This window comes from Plecotus auritus, assembly GCF_963455305.1.
Source record: "Plecotus auritus genome assembly, chromosome: 8".
NCBI lineage: Eukaryota > Metazoa > Chordata > Mammalia > Chiroptera > Vespertilionidae > Plecotus > Plecotus auritus.
Window position 1 is genome coordinate 11,714,389 of NC_137782.1, and position 19,900 is coordinate 11,734,288.

Sequence of the window (19,900 nt, forward strand, 5' to 3'; positions counted from 1 at the left end):
GGCTCACCCAGGGCTGCCAGGGCCAACAGGTCACCTGGGGCTTGGCCAGGGACAGGAACAAAAACTGGAGTCTGCGGGGCTGTGTTGTTCCTGAATCACTCAACCCTTTGCCAATCCACATCCTTGGCTGTCAAATAGGGCACGGTTCTTTGTCCTTCATGTGAGCAGAACAATTGTAAGAGAACAAACAACAAAAAATTTTGGCAGCAAATAGAAGGGACTAGGCGCTGTCAATTACTCAAGAAATTATTAAGACAGACAACAGACCTGTCTTATAAAAAACATTACATTTGCTAAGAGACTAGACCTTAATGGTTACCAACAGCAGAAGAAATGATAATTGTGTGACAATGGGTGTTAGCTGATGCTACAATGGCAATCATATTGCCATATAAATGTATCAGATTAACAGGCTGTACACCTTAAACATTCACAAGGTTGTTTGTCAAATAGGTATCTCAACAACAACAAAATATTAAAGAAAAAAGAAAAAAAGAGAGAGGAATAAAAAAATGATCAAGAGCTCTCAAACCTGAGCAGGCAGCAGAATCGCCTGGAGGGCTTGCTGGAGACACAGCACCCTGTCCCCTCCCCTCTCCGTTTCTGATTCAGTCGGAGTAAAGGTCAGCCCAACCATCTGCATGTCTAACAAGTTCCCGGCTGACCCTGACGCTGCTGGTCTGAGGACAACATGGAGAAGCACTATCTTAGGGCTGCAAAGGTGAGTGTGTTTTGCCCTGTGGATTTGGAGTGTGTGTCGTGTGTCGTGGGGAAAGGTGCATGCGTGTGGAAAAGACAGACAGACACACCGATGACGTGGAGGGGCAGCCCTTCGCTGGAGGAGCCCAGATGACGCAACAGGAAGTATCAGGGCGGGCTGCCCAGAGGAGGCGACCCTCAGGCAATCTGCAAAGAACAGGCCTGCGGCAGGCCGGCACCTGAAGCAGGAAGAGCGTAAGGCAGGGGACCGGTGCTGCTGGATCAAGGGCCTGTTAATTAGTCCCAAGGCGAGAGCCCCAGTGGGGAGTCACAGGAGAGAAGCCTGGAAGGCGGGCGGGCCCTGGTGGTCAAGACAAGTTTGGGCATTTCCTCTGGGCCTTGGAAATCAATAAAGACTTTTAAGCACAGCGATAAGTTTGGTAGAACCTTTACCTTTCTGGGTCTCAGTTTCCTTGTCTGTAATGGGGTGACGGGCAGAAGGCTGGGGTAGGCCTGTTCAGCCCTGACAGCTATGATTCAGTGGGGCCGGGGGGAGAGGGGGAATGGTGTCACCCAGCCAGTGGCCTCACCCTGCTGGTAGGCCCTTGCAACGCACAGGGACCCTATGGCCACGCACACAGCCTTGGTCTGTCTGTCCATCCGCTGTCTCCAGAACCCTGGCCCAGCCTGGGAAATGGAGGCAGACCTAAGGTGTCACACACATTGCTAACCTCTCCTGCTCCCTCCACCCCCCCATTCCAGGCTGCGTAGAGCCCAGCGGCCTGGGATTGTGTGGTGCTCACAATGGAAGGAAGAGGGTGTAGGAGGGAGGTCCCCGGGCTGACCCTGGTATTGTTCTTGGGCCAGAAGAAAGCTTCCTCCTGCCTGGCCGCTGCAGTGCCAGAAACAACCGTGTCCAGCCAGTGAGAGTCCGCGCGCCTGGGGGGGCCGCCCGCCGACAGCGCGGCCTGGGAGCCGGGGCCCATTCACAAACGCCTGCTGCAGAGCACGTAGGCCTGTCCGCCCCTGCCCCCTCTGCGGTGGCCACCGGCTGTTCCCAGTGAGAGAGCCTGGGGTGAACGAAAATAACCGCCTCTCCGCCCCCAACCTCACCGCCGCCAGGAAGGAGAGCGCGACCAGAAATGGCATGCTGGCTAATAAAGGAATAATGGATGCTTCACACCCTTAGCAACACCTCCCTCTTCCCCCTGCCTCAGCTGCTCCTTCCACTGACCACGGGCAAAGGAGAAAAGGTGCCAGACCAGGATGCAGACTTGTTTAAGCAGGCCCGGCCCAGTTAGCAGGGCCGGGTGTTAACCAGCTCTGGAAGCGGCTCTAGGAACGGACATGGACGGACAGTGGGCTCCAGGCCTCCCCTGCAGGGCTGTTCACTCACTGGGGGTGAGCGTGTGCAGGAGGAAGGCCTGCCTCTGAGCGTCTGTAGATAAGGTCCCATAGGCCAGGTGAGGGCCTGCACCCCGCACTGTGCCCTGGCACCTCTGCTGACCTCCCCGTCCCGCGCCCAGGGCACTCCAAGCAGGGCTGGGAGGGAGCTCTGGTTCTTGAGGAGATGACCTTTGTCCAGCCAAGGCCGAGACAGACGCAGACGTCAGTCTGGCCTCACTTGGGCCTGTTACTCCCCTCGCCCTGAGTGCTCCGCCCTCCCCGCCGCTGTCTGACTAATCCAGCCCTTTGGCACAGAGCAAAGGATTCTGGGATGGTCAGGCCCAAAGCAGGGCATGAAGCAGATAACCTCTTCATGGGGCAAGTTGTGTTTTAAGGACCCTGGCCTGTCCCTAATGAAGTAACAGGACTTCCTCCCCTGGCCACTGTGGGAAGATGTGTGCATCCTAGGAATTCCCCAAGGGTCCCAGCGGCAGGGCAGGACTGACTGGGCCCGAAGCCCCTGGCTGCCTAAATCCTCCCTCCATCACGCATTTCCTGGCTCAGGAACACGTGGTCGGGTCCCTGTTTGGTCAACTGCTCTCGGCTGATGGAAACGTCCCTTCAGGACTCCTGGACCCCGTTCTCCACAGTCCCCTTTCTTCGGAGCCACTGCTTGCTCACTTCTGCCATCCTCGGGGCCAGGCCTCTTTTCTCTCCACAGATCCACCCCCCAGCCACCCCCAAGGCCCAGGGCCAGGGCTGCCCCCTCTGGGAAGTGCAGACACACACAGAAGCAGGAAACAAACACACAACCTCAAGACTGGCCTGGAATCAAGTCCCCCAAATGCCCTCAATCTCTGGGGACGGAGGTGGTCTGATTCATCCAGGAGGGCTTCACGGAGGAGGTAAAGTTTGAACAGGGCCACGAGAGGAGGGAGATCGGGGTGAGGGCAAGGTCAGGACACACAGGGGTGAGGAATGTGAGCAAGTCAAGGGGCCAAACACAGCGGGCGAGGCAGGTCTTCCCTCAGCCTAAGGTCGACACAGGCAGACGGTTATTTTTTAAGATGTCAGTCTGAGAAGGACCTGGGGAAACTCAACAGAATCTCCGCCCTCTACTCCCCACGCCCCCACCCCCACCCCACAGGCAGGACCTGCTGGGTGGTTCCCAAGCACATTCCCGTGTGTCAAGCTCACAGCCTTGTGCTCGCTTCCATGTAACCAGACCACGCCACCTCTGCAGTGTGTTTTCTGGCTTACAGAGAGCTGTCCCTCTCGGACCTGGTCCACAGGACCCTCAGCACCGCCTAGCGATGTAAGTCAGACAGGTGTTGGATCCCACTGAAGGGACGGAGGCTCGGAGAGAGTGATTTCGAGGAGCCGCACCGAGCTGTGTGTGTGGAGCCGCGGGGCTCGCCCAGGGCTCCGGGGAAGGCCCCTGAGGGGGGTGCCCCCTGCCTCAGCTCTCAGGGCGATTCTTGGTTTATATTCTCCACCAGCGTTCGGCAAACTTCTTCTGTGAAGGGCCCGAGAGGAAGTGTTGAAGGCGTTGCTGGGGGTTAGGGTCCATGTCATCGATCCCCAGCGCTGCCTGGGAGCACAAATTTGGCCCCGGACAGGGAGCAGATGAGTGAACGGTACGGCTGTGCGCCCCTGACGCCGCTGTGCGCCTCTGTGCTCCCCTTATGGTGTCTGTGCGCCCCGCCGCCGCCTGTGCGCCCCTAACCCTGTCTGCAGAAACAGGCTGCAGGCTGTACTTGGTCGGTGGAGCACACGCTGCTGACCCCTGTCTAAGGCCCTGGCTGTGTTCTGGGCATGTGAGTCTGGCCTAGGAGAAAGGAGGATGTTTTCTTTACCCGGAGCCAGAGCGCACCTGCTACCTGCCGTCCAGCTCCTGGCACTCTGCCCGCCCAGGCCCTGCAACAACCCGGTCCGCACAGCCTGTTGCCTGTTGCCTAGGAACGTTCCTAGTTGTCACCAACAAAGGCCCCCCCCCTCCCCCCGTAATAATGTCTTGTAAAAAGACTCATAAATGACAAAAACACAGAGCACGCTGCCCGTTCCCAGGGGGCCTTGCTACCTGGCGGCCTCAGACAGGAAGCCGCGGCTGCTATGAAGGGCTGTGTCCTTTGTTGTAGGGGTGCCTATTTTTGTCCTGAGGAGGAAGCGTGGGGGCGGGGAGGGTGGCCACAAAGGCAGAGGGGCTCTCCCAGGTAAGCACGCCTCCTGGAGAGCCGAGGACGAGTCTTGGGTCACAGGGATGAGAAAGAAGCCACTGGGAACCTTTCCCATTGAAAAAAAAAAAAAAAAAAGGAAAAGTCATTTCTCCTCCTCTTTCAAGGGTGTCAGCAGGGGTCTCTCCCTCTCAGTCTCTCTCTCTCCATTTTTAGTGCCTTCAAAAGAAAAAAAAGATATCCACTTTCTTGTTCCCGTTCGTTAAGGAAATGACATTCCCCACTAACTTGCTGTACGTGACTACAGTCGCCAAGAATGAGAACAGTTTTCTAGCGCCTTTTCCTCCTTCCACCGAGGACGCGGAGGAGTCGGGCGGCCTGAATTCCAACCCCCACGCCCCATTGATAAGCCGTGTGACTTGGGACGAGGTATCTGGTCCCAGTTTCCGCGTCTGTAAGATGTCAACGATAGCCATACCTCTGCCTCGCAGGGAGTTACGTGCATTCAGGGATGATGTGCCGACACGCAGCCCAGACAGGACTGGACCCGTGGGAACCCGAGGGGGAGGCACAGCGTCTGGCCTGGGGTGCTGGGGCCAAGTCCCTCTGGGGCAGGAGCCAGTCAGGGTGCACTCAGTCACCCAGTAGTTCATGGGCCCCTGTATGCACCCATGCGGAGCTGATTTCCAGGGGAGAATGCAGACCCCAACATAAAGAGAGCACATGCGTGAGGAACGCCACACAGAACAAGTGGGGCGGGGAGGGGTGTTCAAGGCCCTCCTGAGAAGGTGACAGCTGAGCAGAGCCAAGCTCTCCGTGAAAGGAGCTGGGTCACAGGCGTGAGGATAAGCGAGATGAGAAAGAGAACGCCGTCACAGTCCCCAGAGCATGGATGGATGCAGTCACTGCTGGATGCTCAGGAGGGGGCAGTGGGAGCATGCCACGTCCCGTCCTCGGGAAACCAGCGCCCCCTGCATTTTAACTCAGCCCGTCACGGCCAAGCCCACGCCTGGCTCACAGGAGGCTGCTCGAGCCATACTGGCAGACCCAGTGGACGAGGCCAGATGTACCTTCCGTGGGACCAAGAAGTGACCGGAAGCGGCACTTTGGGGAAAAGGAGAGGGCCTTGGGGAATGAGGGCTTTTCACATGATTTTCACATTTTTAACATATCCCAGCGTCTCGGGATACGTTAATAATCCTATGCCTGTGAGTTAGCGATCCTGGAAGTTTCCAGAAGACTTGGCAACAGAGCTGGCATAGCTCTGGGGAACAATAAAGTCACTCCTTCCCATCTGGAAGACTGGGAACCGGCTACAGCAGCTTCCACCCAGCGTCCACCAACCCCGTTTCCAAACAGCACCAGCGCCCCCTGCTGGAAGAAGGCGGCTTCTGCATCAGCCCCCATTGCTAGTCCGCCAAGCGCTCGGTGCAAGGGGGAGTCCTCGCCATCATTCTGACCCGCCGTGATTTTCATTCTGAAACCTTGGTGATCCCTCAGGTCCCTCAGGCATGTGCCTGTGTGTGTATGTGCAGGTGGTTCTCATCTTGTTATTACTTGGGGCCAAGCATGGGAACGGCTGCTTAACCCCAAGTCTCCCTTCTCCTCCTTCAGCTGGTCTCCTGTCCTCTCTCGGGGTCCTGTGTGAAAAGAGTGCCTTGGGCACACTCTCCTGAGGTCAGAAACCCTGAGTCACCTTCCCTGCATCTTCTGGGCCCCTCCGTAGGGAGTGCCTCGGGCACATCCATGAGCCCAGAAACACCACCCGACTCGGGTATGTTTCTGCTCAGCGTGCGTGCCGTGCCCACCTCACACGGGACTCACACGTCATACATGACTAACCTGGGTCAGTCACCAGAGATCAGCGTGATAGACACAGAACTTAGTTTCAAAACTTCCTAAGAGGAAGGCAGAAAGGGAAATAAGTTGGACTATGCAGTTCCTATTGTCGGAAAAAAAACAAAACAAAACAAGACATAATATTTGTCTGTCAGAGAAGTCAGAAAAAATGATCGAAAAGTCTCCTTTCAGAAAGCTTGGGCCAGACACAGGACAGTCCAAAAATAATGGCTCTCCGCTGGGGTTTTGCAAAGAGAAGCACGGTGGTGGGTGAGGGAAGCAGCGTTTCCGCATGGCCCGTGGCCCGAGGCCTGGGCCCCTGTGCTGGGGGAACCCAGGAGCCACCGGCCAGAGGTGAGGGGTGTGCAAGGTGAGGACAGGACCTACTCAGATTCCACTTTCCACCTTCACAGTGAACTTCATGGAGCACAACCTGGCTTAGATTACGGAGCTCCATCTCCCCCTCAGCTCAGGCTGCTGGTGCCTGTCCGTCCAAGGGCAGAAGCCAACACGCGGTAACTCCCAAGCCCCACGCTGGCGGGAGCTTCCCCTGCAGGCCCAGGCGAAGCCGTCTGGGGTGGGGAATGCCACCAGCACCCCTCACTTGTTGGGCAGGCACCCTCCTTGTCTGTGAAGCTGATAGAGGCTTACAAGGTGTGCCCTCCTGGGAGCTGCCACGCGGTCCCAGGGTCTCAGGAGTGAGCGTGGGGAGTACTCCCAGGAGGAATGTCAGGCCTCGCACAGCAGGGGACATTTTGGCCAAACAGGTGCGTCCCTACACCTTTGTGTGGCTGCCTCTTCTACTACCTCATCCGCTCCCTTGTTCAGGGCAGGAAGCGCCTGAGTGTTGCTTTGGGTCATTTTTGGGACCATTTACATGTTGAGCACCGAGGCAAGGATACCTTTGGCTGCTGGGGAGTAGGGACTTCCCACTGCAAATGTGAGACTGTGGAGCTTCTGGAGTGGTGCGCTGGCGCCCTCTAGTGGGAGCTGATTGCGGTGCAGCCGACTGTCCTGGCCTCTGCACCAGGTGCACCTGACCCTGGGCCACACTGGGAGCAGGATTACAAATGATGGGGGCAGGAAGGTCCCCGTCATTGTCAACACGGCGGGACAGTCAACCCCTTCCACCCCACATGCAGTTCACAGCAGAGGTACCAAAAATGCAGGAGGGGCCCTTAAAACCCCATTCTAAGCCCAGTTGCTTGGGTTTTAGCTTCTACCCTGCCGTATGGCTTCACAGCCTGGAACCACGGCTGATGTCCCCCCCAGAAACCATGTCACCACGCTCAGAGCCTCCAGCTTCCCACCCGAGATCGGAGCTCCTGGGAGCAGTGCTGGCTAGCCTCAGTGCACCTGAAGCTGCCGATGGGTTGTGGGCGCTAAAATCTAGCTGCTGGCTATCACCTTCCCCAGTTCACCTGACCTTCACCCTCTGCTGCCATTACAAGGAACATCAGCCCTTACTGACCAACTAGGTGCCGTTCCTGGGTGGAGAACTATGCTGGGAAAATGGGGGAACCTGCTGTCCACCCTGCTGCTGAGCCCCAGAGATGGGGGTCCCTGAGGGATAGCACTGTGTGACTCACCCCCTAGATGCACTGCCTGCTGTGGAAGTACAGCCGGGGTGGGGACCATCAGGATAGGGGGTCCTTGGCTTTGACTGGAGCAGGGGTTGGATGGGCACCCATGTGTCAACATCTGAGCTCTGACGAGGCCCTCCCACTAGGACCACTCATGGTGACGTGCACCCCATGTGTGACTCCCAGTGAGAGAGAAGCTAGAGCTCCCTGGAGATAAGCAACAGGCATAAGTCTGAGGGCCACTGGGCCCTCTGCACACATCACAGTGGGACCCTCTGGACGTGGAGGCAGCCGCCCGTGCCCACACATGGTACATCCGGTGATGCTTTGTTGGAGGTAGGGGCCAGCAGAAGTGCCCAGGCCCAGGCCCAGGATCGGGACCTGGGAGAAGGGGAGTGTGTGTGACTCTGCCCCTGTGCCTACCTGCCAGGCTGGGAGGACCTTCTCGATGTCATTCAGGTTGATCCCATCCCCATCTTCCAGCTTCCCTTTTCCACACCTGGAGCAGAAAAGACAAAGACGTTGAAAGGATGGCACCTGCCTGTGTCCTGCCCCGCCTGGCTAACAGGAAGAGCCGGGTCCATCTGGCGACACCTGGTCCTGCCCTCCCTCCAGGCCTGCAGAACCAGCCTGTCCTGCCAGGAGGAAATGCCCTGGAGCCCCTGGAGATGCTGTCCCCCCTCCCCCACTGGCTACACAGGCCTTCATGGAGGACAAAGGACTCATGCAGGTGGGATGCTGAGACCAGCCTGAGGGTGGAGCACAGAAGTACCATAAGCTCCTTGCTGATAAACCCCCACACCTGTCACAGCTCTGCCAAAGCCAAGCATCTTGACCAGTACACCAGAGAAATGAAGGGAGAGAGAACAGCTTCCTCAAGGTCACACAGGCCCCAGTGGGGCTCCCTTCTTCCTTGGCCTGACCTCGGGCCAGCCCGCCGGCCCACTCAGACACCGACGCTTTGTCTTCATGTCCTCTGTGGCCAGGTGACCCTTCAGGCCAAAGACACACCCTGACTCACTGCAAAGGTCCACGTCTCCAGCACGTTAAAGGTGCAGGCTTTGGCACCAGACTCCAGGGGTTGGAACCCCAGCCGCTTCTCTGACTAACTGGGTGACCCTGTGCAAGTCACTTAACCTCTGTATCCGTCTCCTCATTAGAAAAATTGGGGTAACTGATAACGTCTAACATGATAAGGTGAGCGGAGGACTAAATTAATGTATCGAAGTGCTTGTAACTTGCCAGGCGCATGGGCACACACACACACTTAATATACCATATTTAACGGCAAACATATCCTCATGGTAAATATAGGAGGCAGTTAAATAAAATGATAAAATAAATAAGGTAAATGTATTGCTATTAGTCGTACTACCTCTACTTCTACTACAATTACTGTTGTTATTGGGGAAGAACAGCAGCACAGAGACCAAGGGTATACATCGATTTTGGAGCCAGCACAGCCTCATGCAGGTCACTCACTGGGGAAGGGTGTCTCCTAGCTTCCTCATCTGTCGAAGTAAAGAGAGTAACAGCTCCTACTTGGCCAGGTGGTGGAGAGTTTACAGAATCCGAGGCAAGCACTGAGGACAGTACTCACCTGCCCTGTGCGCAGTACTAGCTAATACTACTGTTCCAGGCGTCCTCAAACTATGGCCCGCGGGCCACATGCAGCCCGCCGAGGACATTTATCTGGCCCACCGGGTGCCGCTGCCTGTCCTGCTTAGCAGCCGACGCGTCCCGGGCCCGCAGTGCGCATAGGAATTTGTTCATAGTTTTTTTTTAAAACTATAGTCCGGCCCTCCAACGGTCTGAGGGACAGTGAACTGGCCCCCTGTTTAAAAAGTCTGAGGACCCCTATGCTATCATTAGTAACCCAGATAGGGTGAGGGCTGCCCAGGAGCTGGTGCCAGCGTTTTCTAGCTGCAGTTAATGCAACTTTTAAACTTCAGAGTAATATGTTTAGTGGTTCAGTATTTGCCAAGCATCTCTTATGTTCTGGGCCCTGTCAGTCTCCCTTGGAGTCATGGGCAATGAACCCAACGTGGCCCTGCCCTCAGCCAGCTCACAGCTCTTAGGAAACAAGTCCTAATCTCAGCGGACAGGGCGGTACGCCTGAGCACCAGTAGGGGGCAGCATGAGATTAGTGTCAAGAAACGCCTATGGCCAGAGGGGCCCTGGAACCCTGAGGAGGAGAAACCGGGTGCTGTAAAAATGAGCAAAGGCCGGAAGGAAGAGCGCACAGGGAGTGACCCATGCCGCATTTCACGAGTGCCTTTGTGTGGGCTCGGGCGCGGCTGGCCCCGAGGTAAACAGTGCACAGGCTGGGCCCTCGGCCACAGCCGCGTTGGGTCAGGGGTAAGAGAGGGCGCTACAGGAACCCAGAAGAGCAGGGTCTGCAACAGTCTGAGCAGAGGGAGGGCGATGGGCCGGGAGCTGGCCAAGCAGACAAACTGGGAGAATGTCCCGGGCAGAGGGCAGCAGGGAGGGCAGCGGCCCGGAGCTAAATGCGGCTCGATGCCAGCAGGACATCAGCGTTCGTGGGCTGGAGTAGGGGGAGAGGGTGCCAGGGTGGGTAACAGGTGATCTGGAGGGCCAGGCTGGAAGGATATGGGGGTCTGGCAGGTGAAGCTGGGGCAGGAGGGGTGAAGGAGGGAAAAGAGGACGAGTTCTTGCCCCTCAGCCCCCCACTCTGGCCTTGGGATGTGCTGGGCTGCAGATGAGGTGAAGAAAGGTCTAGAACAGCCTGGACAGTGTGGCTCAGTGGTTGAGTGTCGACCTATGAACCAGGAAGTTACGGTTCGATTCCTGGTCGGGACACATGCAGCGGTTGTCCGCTCAGCCCCCAGTAGGAGCCATGCAGGCGGCAGCCAATCAGTGATTCTCTCTCATCACCGATGTTCCTATCACTCTCCCTCTCTCCCTTCCTCTCTGAAATCAAGAAAGGTCTAGAAACAGCCAACCGCCTTTTCACTAACACATCTGCCTGGTAGAGACAGGCAGGCCTGTGAAGCTACCAGCGGCTGTCGTCATTTCTGTTTCATCTGTGCCAGGGCAGAGGGAAGGAGGGGCCTGCGGACGTGGCCAACTAGAATGGCTGACATCGCTCCTCTAAGTCACGTGTGTGTACCCCTCTGGTCCAGCTCATGCAGGCCCCAGCCTAGCACAGCACAGGCCTGGCCTTCCATTCTCCCGTCACAGCCCCAGGGTCAGCAGTGGGTGGTGTGTGGTGTGTGTGTGTGTGTGTGTGTGTGTGTTGGGGGGGGGGGCTGTGTTCCCCTGGGCTCACACCCCCTGGATGACTGTAGACTGAGGGCAGAAGGTTGATGGAGGCCAGCTGACTCACTGTTGCCAACAGGGTTTCCACGGCAACAGCTGTTTCCAATTTCTGTCCCTCCGTGGATACCTGGGAAGCCTTGGCAACGAAGTGGTGCCCTGCTGCCGAGATGCCGCAGTGGCTGGGCGCGTGGAGCCTGCCCCAGTGCGGCCGGGCTCTAAGGGGACACAGCCCTGGCCCAGCCACAAGGTGGCCTTGGGATGCTGCACCCGACTCCCTGGGAGCAGGATGAGACAGAATTTGGCCAGAACGAGGTGACTGCGGGAGCCCCGGCCGACTGTCAGCAAACCCTAGAGGCTCCCGTGAGCACGTGAGCCTGGCCTGCAGCTGGTGAGGGGCTGTGGCCGGTCCCTCCGGCTGCAGAGGGGGCATGGTCCTCAGCACCGGGAACTTCTCCTCCCCTGAGTCATCTGTGGCCACTGCCAACCAGAGTTTTGTTACGTTCACTTGTGGGCACTGGTGCAGACCCTCGGAAAGCCTGACTATGACACGCGTTCCCCATCAGACACCTGTCCTCTGGCCTGTTTCCCCTCTGGTTTCACCATCCACGCGCTCCCAGGGGACACGGGAGAGATGGGAGCTTCCCAGGGATATGCTGTGTTTCCCTCCTGAAGCCATTCCCAGACAGGTCCCCCTCCCAAAGCACTCTGCACTCTGACCCCTTCGCAGTCACGTGACGACGCGCCTGGCAGCTGATTTCACAGTGTGCATTCTCTAAATGTCTACACCGCACACCGAGCCTTATTTCCCTGCACAGTCTCAGTCATGAATAGGTGCGTTTCCTTCTCATAGCACCAGTCCTGCCGGGCAGGGGGCTGTGTTTTGTTTTTTTTTTTAATATATTTTATTGGTTTTTTACAGAGAGGAAGGGAGAGGGATAGAGAGTTAGAAACATCGATGAGAGAGAAACATAGATCAGCTGCCTCCTGCACACCTCCTACTGGGGATGTGCCCGCAATCAAGGTACGTGCCCTTGACCGGAATCGAACCTGGGACCTTTCAGTCCGCAGGCTGACGCTCTATCCACTGAGCCAAACCGGTTTCGGCCAGGGGGCTGTGTTTTATGCAGAGAGGCAGAGAGAGAGAGAGAGAGAGAGAGAGAGAGAGAGAGAGAGATCCTCACAGTACCCAGCACCATGCGGGCACCTAGGGGCCTAGTGACTGGGCTTCAGAAATGCAACATGCTGCTCCCAAGGCACACCCCACGCTCAACCTCACCCACAACAAGGCAGAGAGATGGGAGCATCCCCTCCGCTGAAGACCCACTCCCGAACGTGGGAAGGTCAGCTTTCCTACACTCAGCCATGTGAGTTCAGCCTTGCTCAGCAGCAACTCAGGACGAAACGGGTAGCTGCTGCTGAATGAGGGGCTGAGCGTGCAGTGAGCAGGCAGACAGCGCGAGGCAGGGCCGGGGAGCCTTGGGCCGGGGCTCTGCTTTGCTCTATCGCTTTCTAACAGGGTGCTCCATGCTCAAGGCCATCTTCCCTCTCGACTCCCCAAACAAACAACCCCACAAGTTCTGATGGAACCCGCACATGCTCACACCCCATACAAACAGGACAATGAAGAAAAAAAAGGGCACGGTGAGAGGCTCCGTACCAGGGAGAGGCTGACATGCTTGACACATCTCTCCCTAGAAATATGCATGTGCATACAAGTTTGCATAAAGTTTTGAAGGGGTAAGCTGATTCAGGGATACACTGGATGGCATCAGAGGCCTTAAATCACGGCTTTGCCACTTGGGCGAGCAACTGGGTGAAGTCAAGCCTCTCTGAGCTTCGTCCCTCTCATCTCTGAAAGAAGGATGAGAACACCCTCCCAGGTTGCTGCTCATTACACTGTGGTAAGACCAGCGCTGCCAAGAGAAGGTGTGGGTGGGACAGAAAGTGGCAGCAGGAGGCCAGGTGAGAGGCAGGCAACTTGTGTTCAGACCTAAAGCGACAGGGAGATAGGAGTGGGCAGGGAAGGCTCGGAAGGAAAAAGAAAAGCCATGAGTACAATTTAAAAAAGAAATTACAAATGTTCATGAGGACGTGGAGAAATCAGAACCCTTCTTGTATGTTGCGGGTGGGAAGGTGAAATATCCAGCACTTGTGGAAAACACTGGCAGTTCTTCAGAAAGTTAAAACACAGAATTACTACGTGTAATGTTGTAATCTATAATAATAAAAGCGTAATATGCTAGTTAGACCGGACATCCTTCCGGACAACCTTCCGGACGAAGCCGGGGCCGCGAGGGAAGCCCGGGTCCCGGGTGCCGGAGGAAAGCCGGTGTGGGCAGCCGGGGGGAAGGAAGGCCTCCTCTTGCACGACTTTCGTGCATCGGGCCTCTAGTTTATAATAAGAGATATTTGCTCTTCCTCCCCAGTCCCGGCACAGAGCTCCCCAAATCCTGGGGGTTTCCTAAAGAATGGAGGGATTTTGTTGTGTTAATGAGGCGACTGTAGAAAGTCCATAGGCAACCTGAGGATGGGGCTGGTTGCCAGGGGAACCAACCCAGAGAAGAAGGGTTAGAACTTCCAGTCCCATCCCCTGACCTCTGGGGCAGGGAGAGGACATAAGATGGAATTAATCGCCAGTGGCCAATGATGTAATCAATCATGACTATGGGATGAAGCCATAAAAACCCAAGACGACAGGGCTCTTTAAAAGGCGAAGGCAAGCCCTAACCGGTTTGGCTCAGTGGATAGAGTGTTGGCCTGCGGAACAAAGGGTCCCAGGTTCGATTCTGGTCAAGGGCATGTACCTTGGTTGCAGGCACATCCCCAGTAGGGGGTGTGCAGGAGGCAGCTGATTGATGTTTCTCTCTCATCGATGCTTCTAACTCTCTGTCCCTCTCCTTTCCTCTCTGTAAAAAATCAATAAAATATATTTAAAAAAAAGGGGGGGGGGAGGCAACAGTGATGCACAAAGTAAGTAGAGGGTGAGACATCCCAGTGTAAAAGCAACCGCTACACAAGTGGTTCTCAAAGTGGGGTCCCAGGACCAGCAACAGCCCTGGGAAGCTGTTAGAAATGCACATGCTCACACCCCACCCCAGACCTCCAGACTCAGGGGGTGGATGCAGGGATCTGTTTTAACAAGCCCCCGGGTGGTTCTGTTTAAGTGTGAGACCCACGCACTAGGCTCCTGACGTGCAGGGTCAGGGTCAGGAAGGGAGCGGGCAGTGTGGCTGGAGGGGGCTGGGCAGTGTGGCTGAGGGATGCAGGAGGCCAGGGAGCCTGCAGGTCTGAGGCCATGACTCATCTGTGTGTCCCTCAAGCAGCAGGACCGCCTTCCTGTCCAGGGAAAGGCCCCTCTCAGCTCTGGTGTAGCCACAGCTGTTTTCTCCCCACCCTCCCCCTCTGTAAGAGCCCCCTCCACACCCCGGCCGGCTGCCCCTTACCCTTCACGGTCGATGTGTGCCAGGGGTTGCTTGGGCGAGTGTCGGAGCCGCCGGTGGAACTGGGTGAAGTCCAGCTTTTCAGGCTGCAGGTCCCAGGTGGCACCACTAGAGGGCGAGGGAGGGCAAGAAATGAGAGGCGAGCGGGAGGCGACAAGCCCAGCCAAGGAATGGAGCCGAATGGAGCCTGTGGTGTCAGCTCTGGGGACTGCCCAGCCAGGGTGTGTCTGGAACCTGCTCAGAGCCAGGCAGAGCGGAGCGAAAGGGCCATGCCACCCATGGCCTGAGGGGTGGACACCAGGGCAGGAGCCCATTAGCAGCCCCTTCACGGGCACTGTCCCCTCCTCCTAAGGAACCCTGGCCAACACCTGTTCTTCCAACCTGGTCCGGCAGGAACCTTCTAGAGTCTGAGCCACTGAAAACCCCTCCTTCCTCCAGATTTCCCTGCTGCCAGCCCCACCAGCTGTGACCTCGGGGGGAGGGGCGAGGTCCCCAGTCACAGCTTTCTGTCCCGACCCACCCCAGGCTGCCTGACACCCGGAGCCATCTCCTCTGCTCCTCCCCAGTCCTCCCTCTGCTCCCTCTTCCCCCCTCTTTCTTTTTCCCTTGGATACTCTCTCCTCCTTCTCCTTTCTCGGTCTCCTTCTCTCCTATCCTGACCTCCTTCCTCTTCAGCCTCATGCTGTGAGCTATCTCACGCCCTCTGGGTTCTCCCGCTTCTTCATCAGTGAACCCTCAACATTTCCCCAGCCCCCAAAGACCCCCCGGGGCATCAGGACACGTAAGCTGGGGTCCCAGCCAGAGCCACACACCACACAGAAGACTGGAGCGCACCTGAAGGAGTCGAAGGTGTTGGCAGCCCAGATGTCTGTGCCCAGCATGTCCAGAGAGTTATCCTTGCTGCCGTTCTAGAAGGGGGCAGGGAAGAAAGGAGGGGGCAACATTATTGCTTGGCTGGGACACTGAGAACAAGTGGGTGAAGGCCGCCCCAAAGCCCAATCCCAGAGGGGGCTGCAGAGGTCTCCCTGCCCCCTCTTGGCTGGTCATTTTGGGCAGCTGGGAGGACTCAGGTGGACGCCTAGCCTCTGCCCAGGCACGGCTGTCACCTTGATGGTGTTTCTGGAGCTGTGCCATCAGGTACAGAAACAGCTGGGGTCTCGCTGCCCAGCCCATGGCTCTCTCCTCCAAGCCTCCACTTGGACCAGCTGCCCCCAGGCACACTGGAGGGTCCCTGTTGGAGGTGACTTCCTACTCCCTGAAATCAGGCAGCACCGAGAAGTCCCCACTGACTAAGGCTATGCCAGCAACTGGATTTCTGTCCCTCAGCTCCCGTCTTCACACTCAGATAGTTCCTGCGTGGCCCAGCCACAGACGGAAGACACTCTACGCGCTCCAGTTTCTGTGACATGGCTTCTCTGCCCTCCCCGCCTCCACTCCTGTTGCCATACCTCCCTCGTTAGCCCCGCTGTCTGCTAGCCATCCTCTCACTCCTTAAAGGCAAAACTCCCACCTCTGCTCAGGCTGAGCGTGTACATGCCTTGCGACCCAGGCCTGTGCTCCCAGGTGTGAACACACCCAAAACGTGGGCAGACATTCACCAACGGCATGCAGCACGGGGAAAATCACCGAATGCCCACCAGCTGACCACACAGATCCATTGTGGTGTGTTCACATACTGGACTATTACACAGCGGTGAGGATCAACAAATGAAAACAGCCCAGAATGGCATCAACACATCCCACATGGAGTGAAACCAAGGAAGCCATGGTTCATCCATGACCCCAAGTAAATTTTAAGCTCCTCGACGGCTACCTTCTCTTCTGGTGCCCCCAGTGGCCCAGCGAGGCACACAGTACGTCCACCTCAGATGACTGCCAACCGAGTGAACAGATTCTACCCTGTAAGTGGAGCAAGTGCCAGCCAGCTGCCTGTGTGTCTAAAAGACTGACTCACAGGTTAGGATGTCAAGAGTCATTTTCTGTCCTAGGCCTTCAGATCCAAACAAAGCCCTTGAAACTGGAGCAGTTCCTGGAGAGTCCCCCTTCTTGAGTTCTGGACATCAAAGCTCCAAGTCTACAGCCCCCATCACATATGCACACACGCACACACCACCTGTTCCCCAAACCCTGGTAATGCCCACCAAAAATCAGAAAAGCCAGAGGGGCAGGAGCCTGGGACAGATGGACCCTCACACAGGCAGACTGCAACCTGATTTATGGAACCCAGCAGGAGCCAGATCCACCTCACCCTCCAAACTACCCCGCTCCTGCTCCCACCAAGGACCCCCCCAGAGGACAGGACAAGCTGTGGACAGAGAAGAAGGTGCCCAGGGCTGGCTTGCTCCCACACCCCTCTGCCTCTTCCAGCCTCTGTTTGTGGCTGCAGAGGCCTCGCTTCCTTCTGAGCGCACAGGTAACGCTGTGTCAGTGTGGCTCGCACGCAGGCCCGCCTGTGAAGGGCTCTAAGGCAGGGGTGGGCAAACTTTTTGACTCGAGGGCCACAATGGGTTCTTAAACTGGACCGGAGGGCCGGAACAAAAGCATGGATGGAGTATTGTGTGAACTAATATAAATTCAAAGTAAAGGAGCAGAGGGGAGAGCAAGAGAACCCTCCGCTCTTTCGGCTCCGTGGGCCGGATAGAACAGCCGAACGGGCCGGATCCGGCCCGCGGGCCGTAGTTTGCCCACGGCTGCTCTAAGGCCACACACAGCTGCCGAAGCCATGGGGCTATATTCCTCTTTGGGCCGCTGTGGCCTTCCTGGACTCAGAGGAAAAAGCAAGTTTCCTTCCATCCCATCCCCCAGGCTTCTGTTAGGATCCAGCTGAAGACCCTTCGTTCCTTATTCTCCACTTTCCTTGACGCTTGTGCCCCACGAACCCACAGCACGTACAGCACGTACCCCGGTGGCACCCTTCCTGACTGTTCCGCTGCAGAGCTCCCCACTGGTGTTCTAGCAACACTGATCCGCTGGCCCTCAAGGGTCAGTGTGCATCCGAATCACCCAGGGAGGGGAGTGCTGATGGTTTAAATTGTGTGCAGCTGGAGTGGTCCATGGACCATGCTTTTGGAAACAATGGATATTAAAAAGTTTCATGGGGAGAAAAAAGTTAAAAAAGGCTCCCTGGTTGAATGTGTGGGACACAATGAGATCATGAAATAAATTATTTAATTGCAGAACTTCCCAGTGCCTTTATTGGCCTTCCATGGATGCTGACTCTTCAAATAGGTGGCAGGATAGTATGCAGTATTTCCCAAACTCTTTTGGCCAGAAATCTACCCCACCCTTCCTCTTTATTTCACAGAGCACTTTGCAGGACTAGGGTTCCATGGAACCCCGCTTAGGAAACAGTCATCTAATGCTCTCTCTGTTAGCTCTCTTCCCCAGTTAGTCTGCCATCTTGTCAAAGGTAGAAACCCTGGCTTGGGCCTAGCTGGTGTGGCTCAGTGGTTGAGTGTTGACCTGTGAACCAGGAGGTCACAGTTCGATTCCCCGTTGGGGCACATGCGTGGGTTGTGGGCTTGATCCCCAGTATGGGGTGTGTAAGAGGCAGCCCATCAGTGATTGTCTCTCATTATTGATGTTTCTGTCTCTCTCTTCCTCTGCCTTTCTCTCTGAAATTAATTATATATATATAAATAAAATAAACAAACCCTGGCTTCGCTTTTTTATTGTATCTGCCTGCCCACTCCCCTCCCCCCACCCCCTCCTAGCCTTGGGACCCAGCATCATCCATGAACTATTATTTATCAAGGACTCAGAGGCCAGGCACTGAGAGCTCTCCATGAAGCCGCCCTGGCTTCTTCAAGAACACTCTCCCATCTGCAGTTCCCGGGCTGGCCCTGGCAAGCACAGCTGGTCTCTGAGCCCACCCTGCCCCGGCTCCGTGGTCCCCGGCCCTGCTCTCCCGGTTGCTGCAATGCCCAGGCTTCAAGAAGCCCATCAAAAACAAGCACCCTTTTCACGGGATCATTTTAGCACTTAAACGCGGCTGCACTCTTCACAACGGCCCCTGTTACTGGCAATTAGGGGCCCCATGCCAGGCTGTAGCATGCTGCTCTCAGTGCGACCACAGAGGGCTAATGAGCACTTTAAACCGTGTGGAAGGAGAAATGGAAGCGGCCTGCCCATGAGCAGGGAGACTGAAGCTGCCCCCGAGAGAGCACAGCTACCCCAGCTCAGGGGAAGACAGACCCCAGGGGATGACAACAGCAGACGAGGCAGCACTCAACGGAGGCCAGGCACCATCTGAGCACTTTACCTCTGTTACAGCCCTAGGAAGTCAGTGTTCTCACCCCCATTTCACTGAGGGGGAAACAGACCCGGAGAACTTGTCCATGTTCATAGAGCAAGTCCCAGAGAGGCCCTGAGTTTATGCTCTTAACCACTGCAGTGTGCAATTATTCAGATAAATTCTGACCCCACTGTAGATTTCCATTATGCAGTCACATATCCATCTCCCACAAATGTTTGGGTCGTCCAAGTCCATCTCTGTCGTGTTTGGGAAGGCAGTGCTGGTGGAGAGGGTAAATCTGCTATAGTGAAGTTAAGAGGGAATATGGGGAGTGAGGTGTCTGAGTGAATGAAACAAGGTGGGGGTCAATCCCTGTACAGTAGAAATACATGCTAAGTCAGTGTAATGGAGGGAAAAGAACCCTCTTCTATGCTGCTTTCTTTTATTAACATAACTAAGAATGATTTTTATTTGTGCAAGTGTGTGTGTGTGTGTGTGTGTGTGTGTGTGTTCACATGCACGCACGTTGACAATTCTAGTCTGCAAGGGTTTAGAAACTAGACAGAACCTGGCCAAAACAGATACTTCCTACAGGCTGGGTCTAAAGCTGCTTTCAGGCCCAAACGAAACGAGACTTTAGGGTGACTTGGGTTTGCTTCAGCAAAAAAGAAATAAGAAGCCAAGTGCAGAGGAAGGTGGGGAAGGGCAGTGTTGTTCAAGGAGGAACAGTCGTGTCGTGTGCGTGTGTGCGTGCGTGCGTGCATGTGTGTTCATTCAGCACCAAGGACAGCACCCACATGCAAGTGGGCAAGCCTATGATGGGTCCCCAACAATTTAAACCCCTTACAGTAGGAGGGCCCCTGAGATGGGAGCATGGCAGAGCAGAGCCAGCAGAGAGGAGGAGGCGCCAGCGCTGAGTTCAGGAGCAGGGAAGGCCATTCCTTTTACTCTGGAACTTCTGTGTCTGTCTGTCCATTCTGTCCCTTCCTCTCTATCCTCACAGTCTTCGAATTAAGACCCAAAAAGACCAGGGAGAGGTGGGAGATAATGACTACAGCCTATGGCCAAGTATATCTCCCCTGAGTCAAGGTCACTTCCAGAATACTGACACTGACACAGTCCAGATGCAGAACTGGGTCTTTGCTGGTGTGGCTCAGTGGTTGAGAGTCGACCTATGAACCAGGAGGTCACAGTTTGATTCCCAGACAGGGCACATGCCTGGATTTCAGGCTCAATCCTCCGTGGGGGCGTGCAGGAGGCAGCTGA

The 19,900-nt window shown here is 56.0% G+C and overlaps 1 protein-coding gene across 8 annotated transcripts in view; it reads right to left on the reverse strand.

Moving 5' to 3' along the window:
• Nucleotides 1–19,900, reverse strand: part of CTIF (cap binding complex dependent translation initiation factor) — a 236,832-nt gene that overhangs the window by 138,624 nt on the left and 78,308 nt on the right. For all 8 annotated transcript variants that reach the window (XM_080684486.1, XM_080684492.1, XM_080684493.1 and 5 more), the window contains 3 exons: nt 15,235–15,308; nt 14,404–14,508; nt 8,105–8,180 (listed from right to left, as the gene is read on the reverse strand). In XM_080684486.1, the coding sequence (XP_080540612.1) occupies nt 8,105–8,180; nt 14,404–14,508; nt 15,235–15,308 (255 nt within the window). The remainder of the gene's footprint in view (nt 1–8,104; nt 8,181–14,403; nt 14,509–15,234; nt 15,309–19,900) is intronic.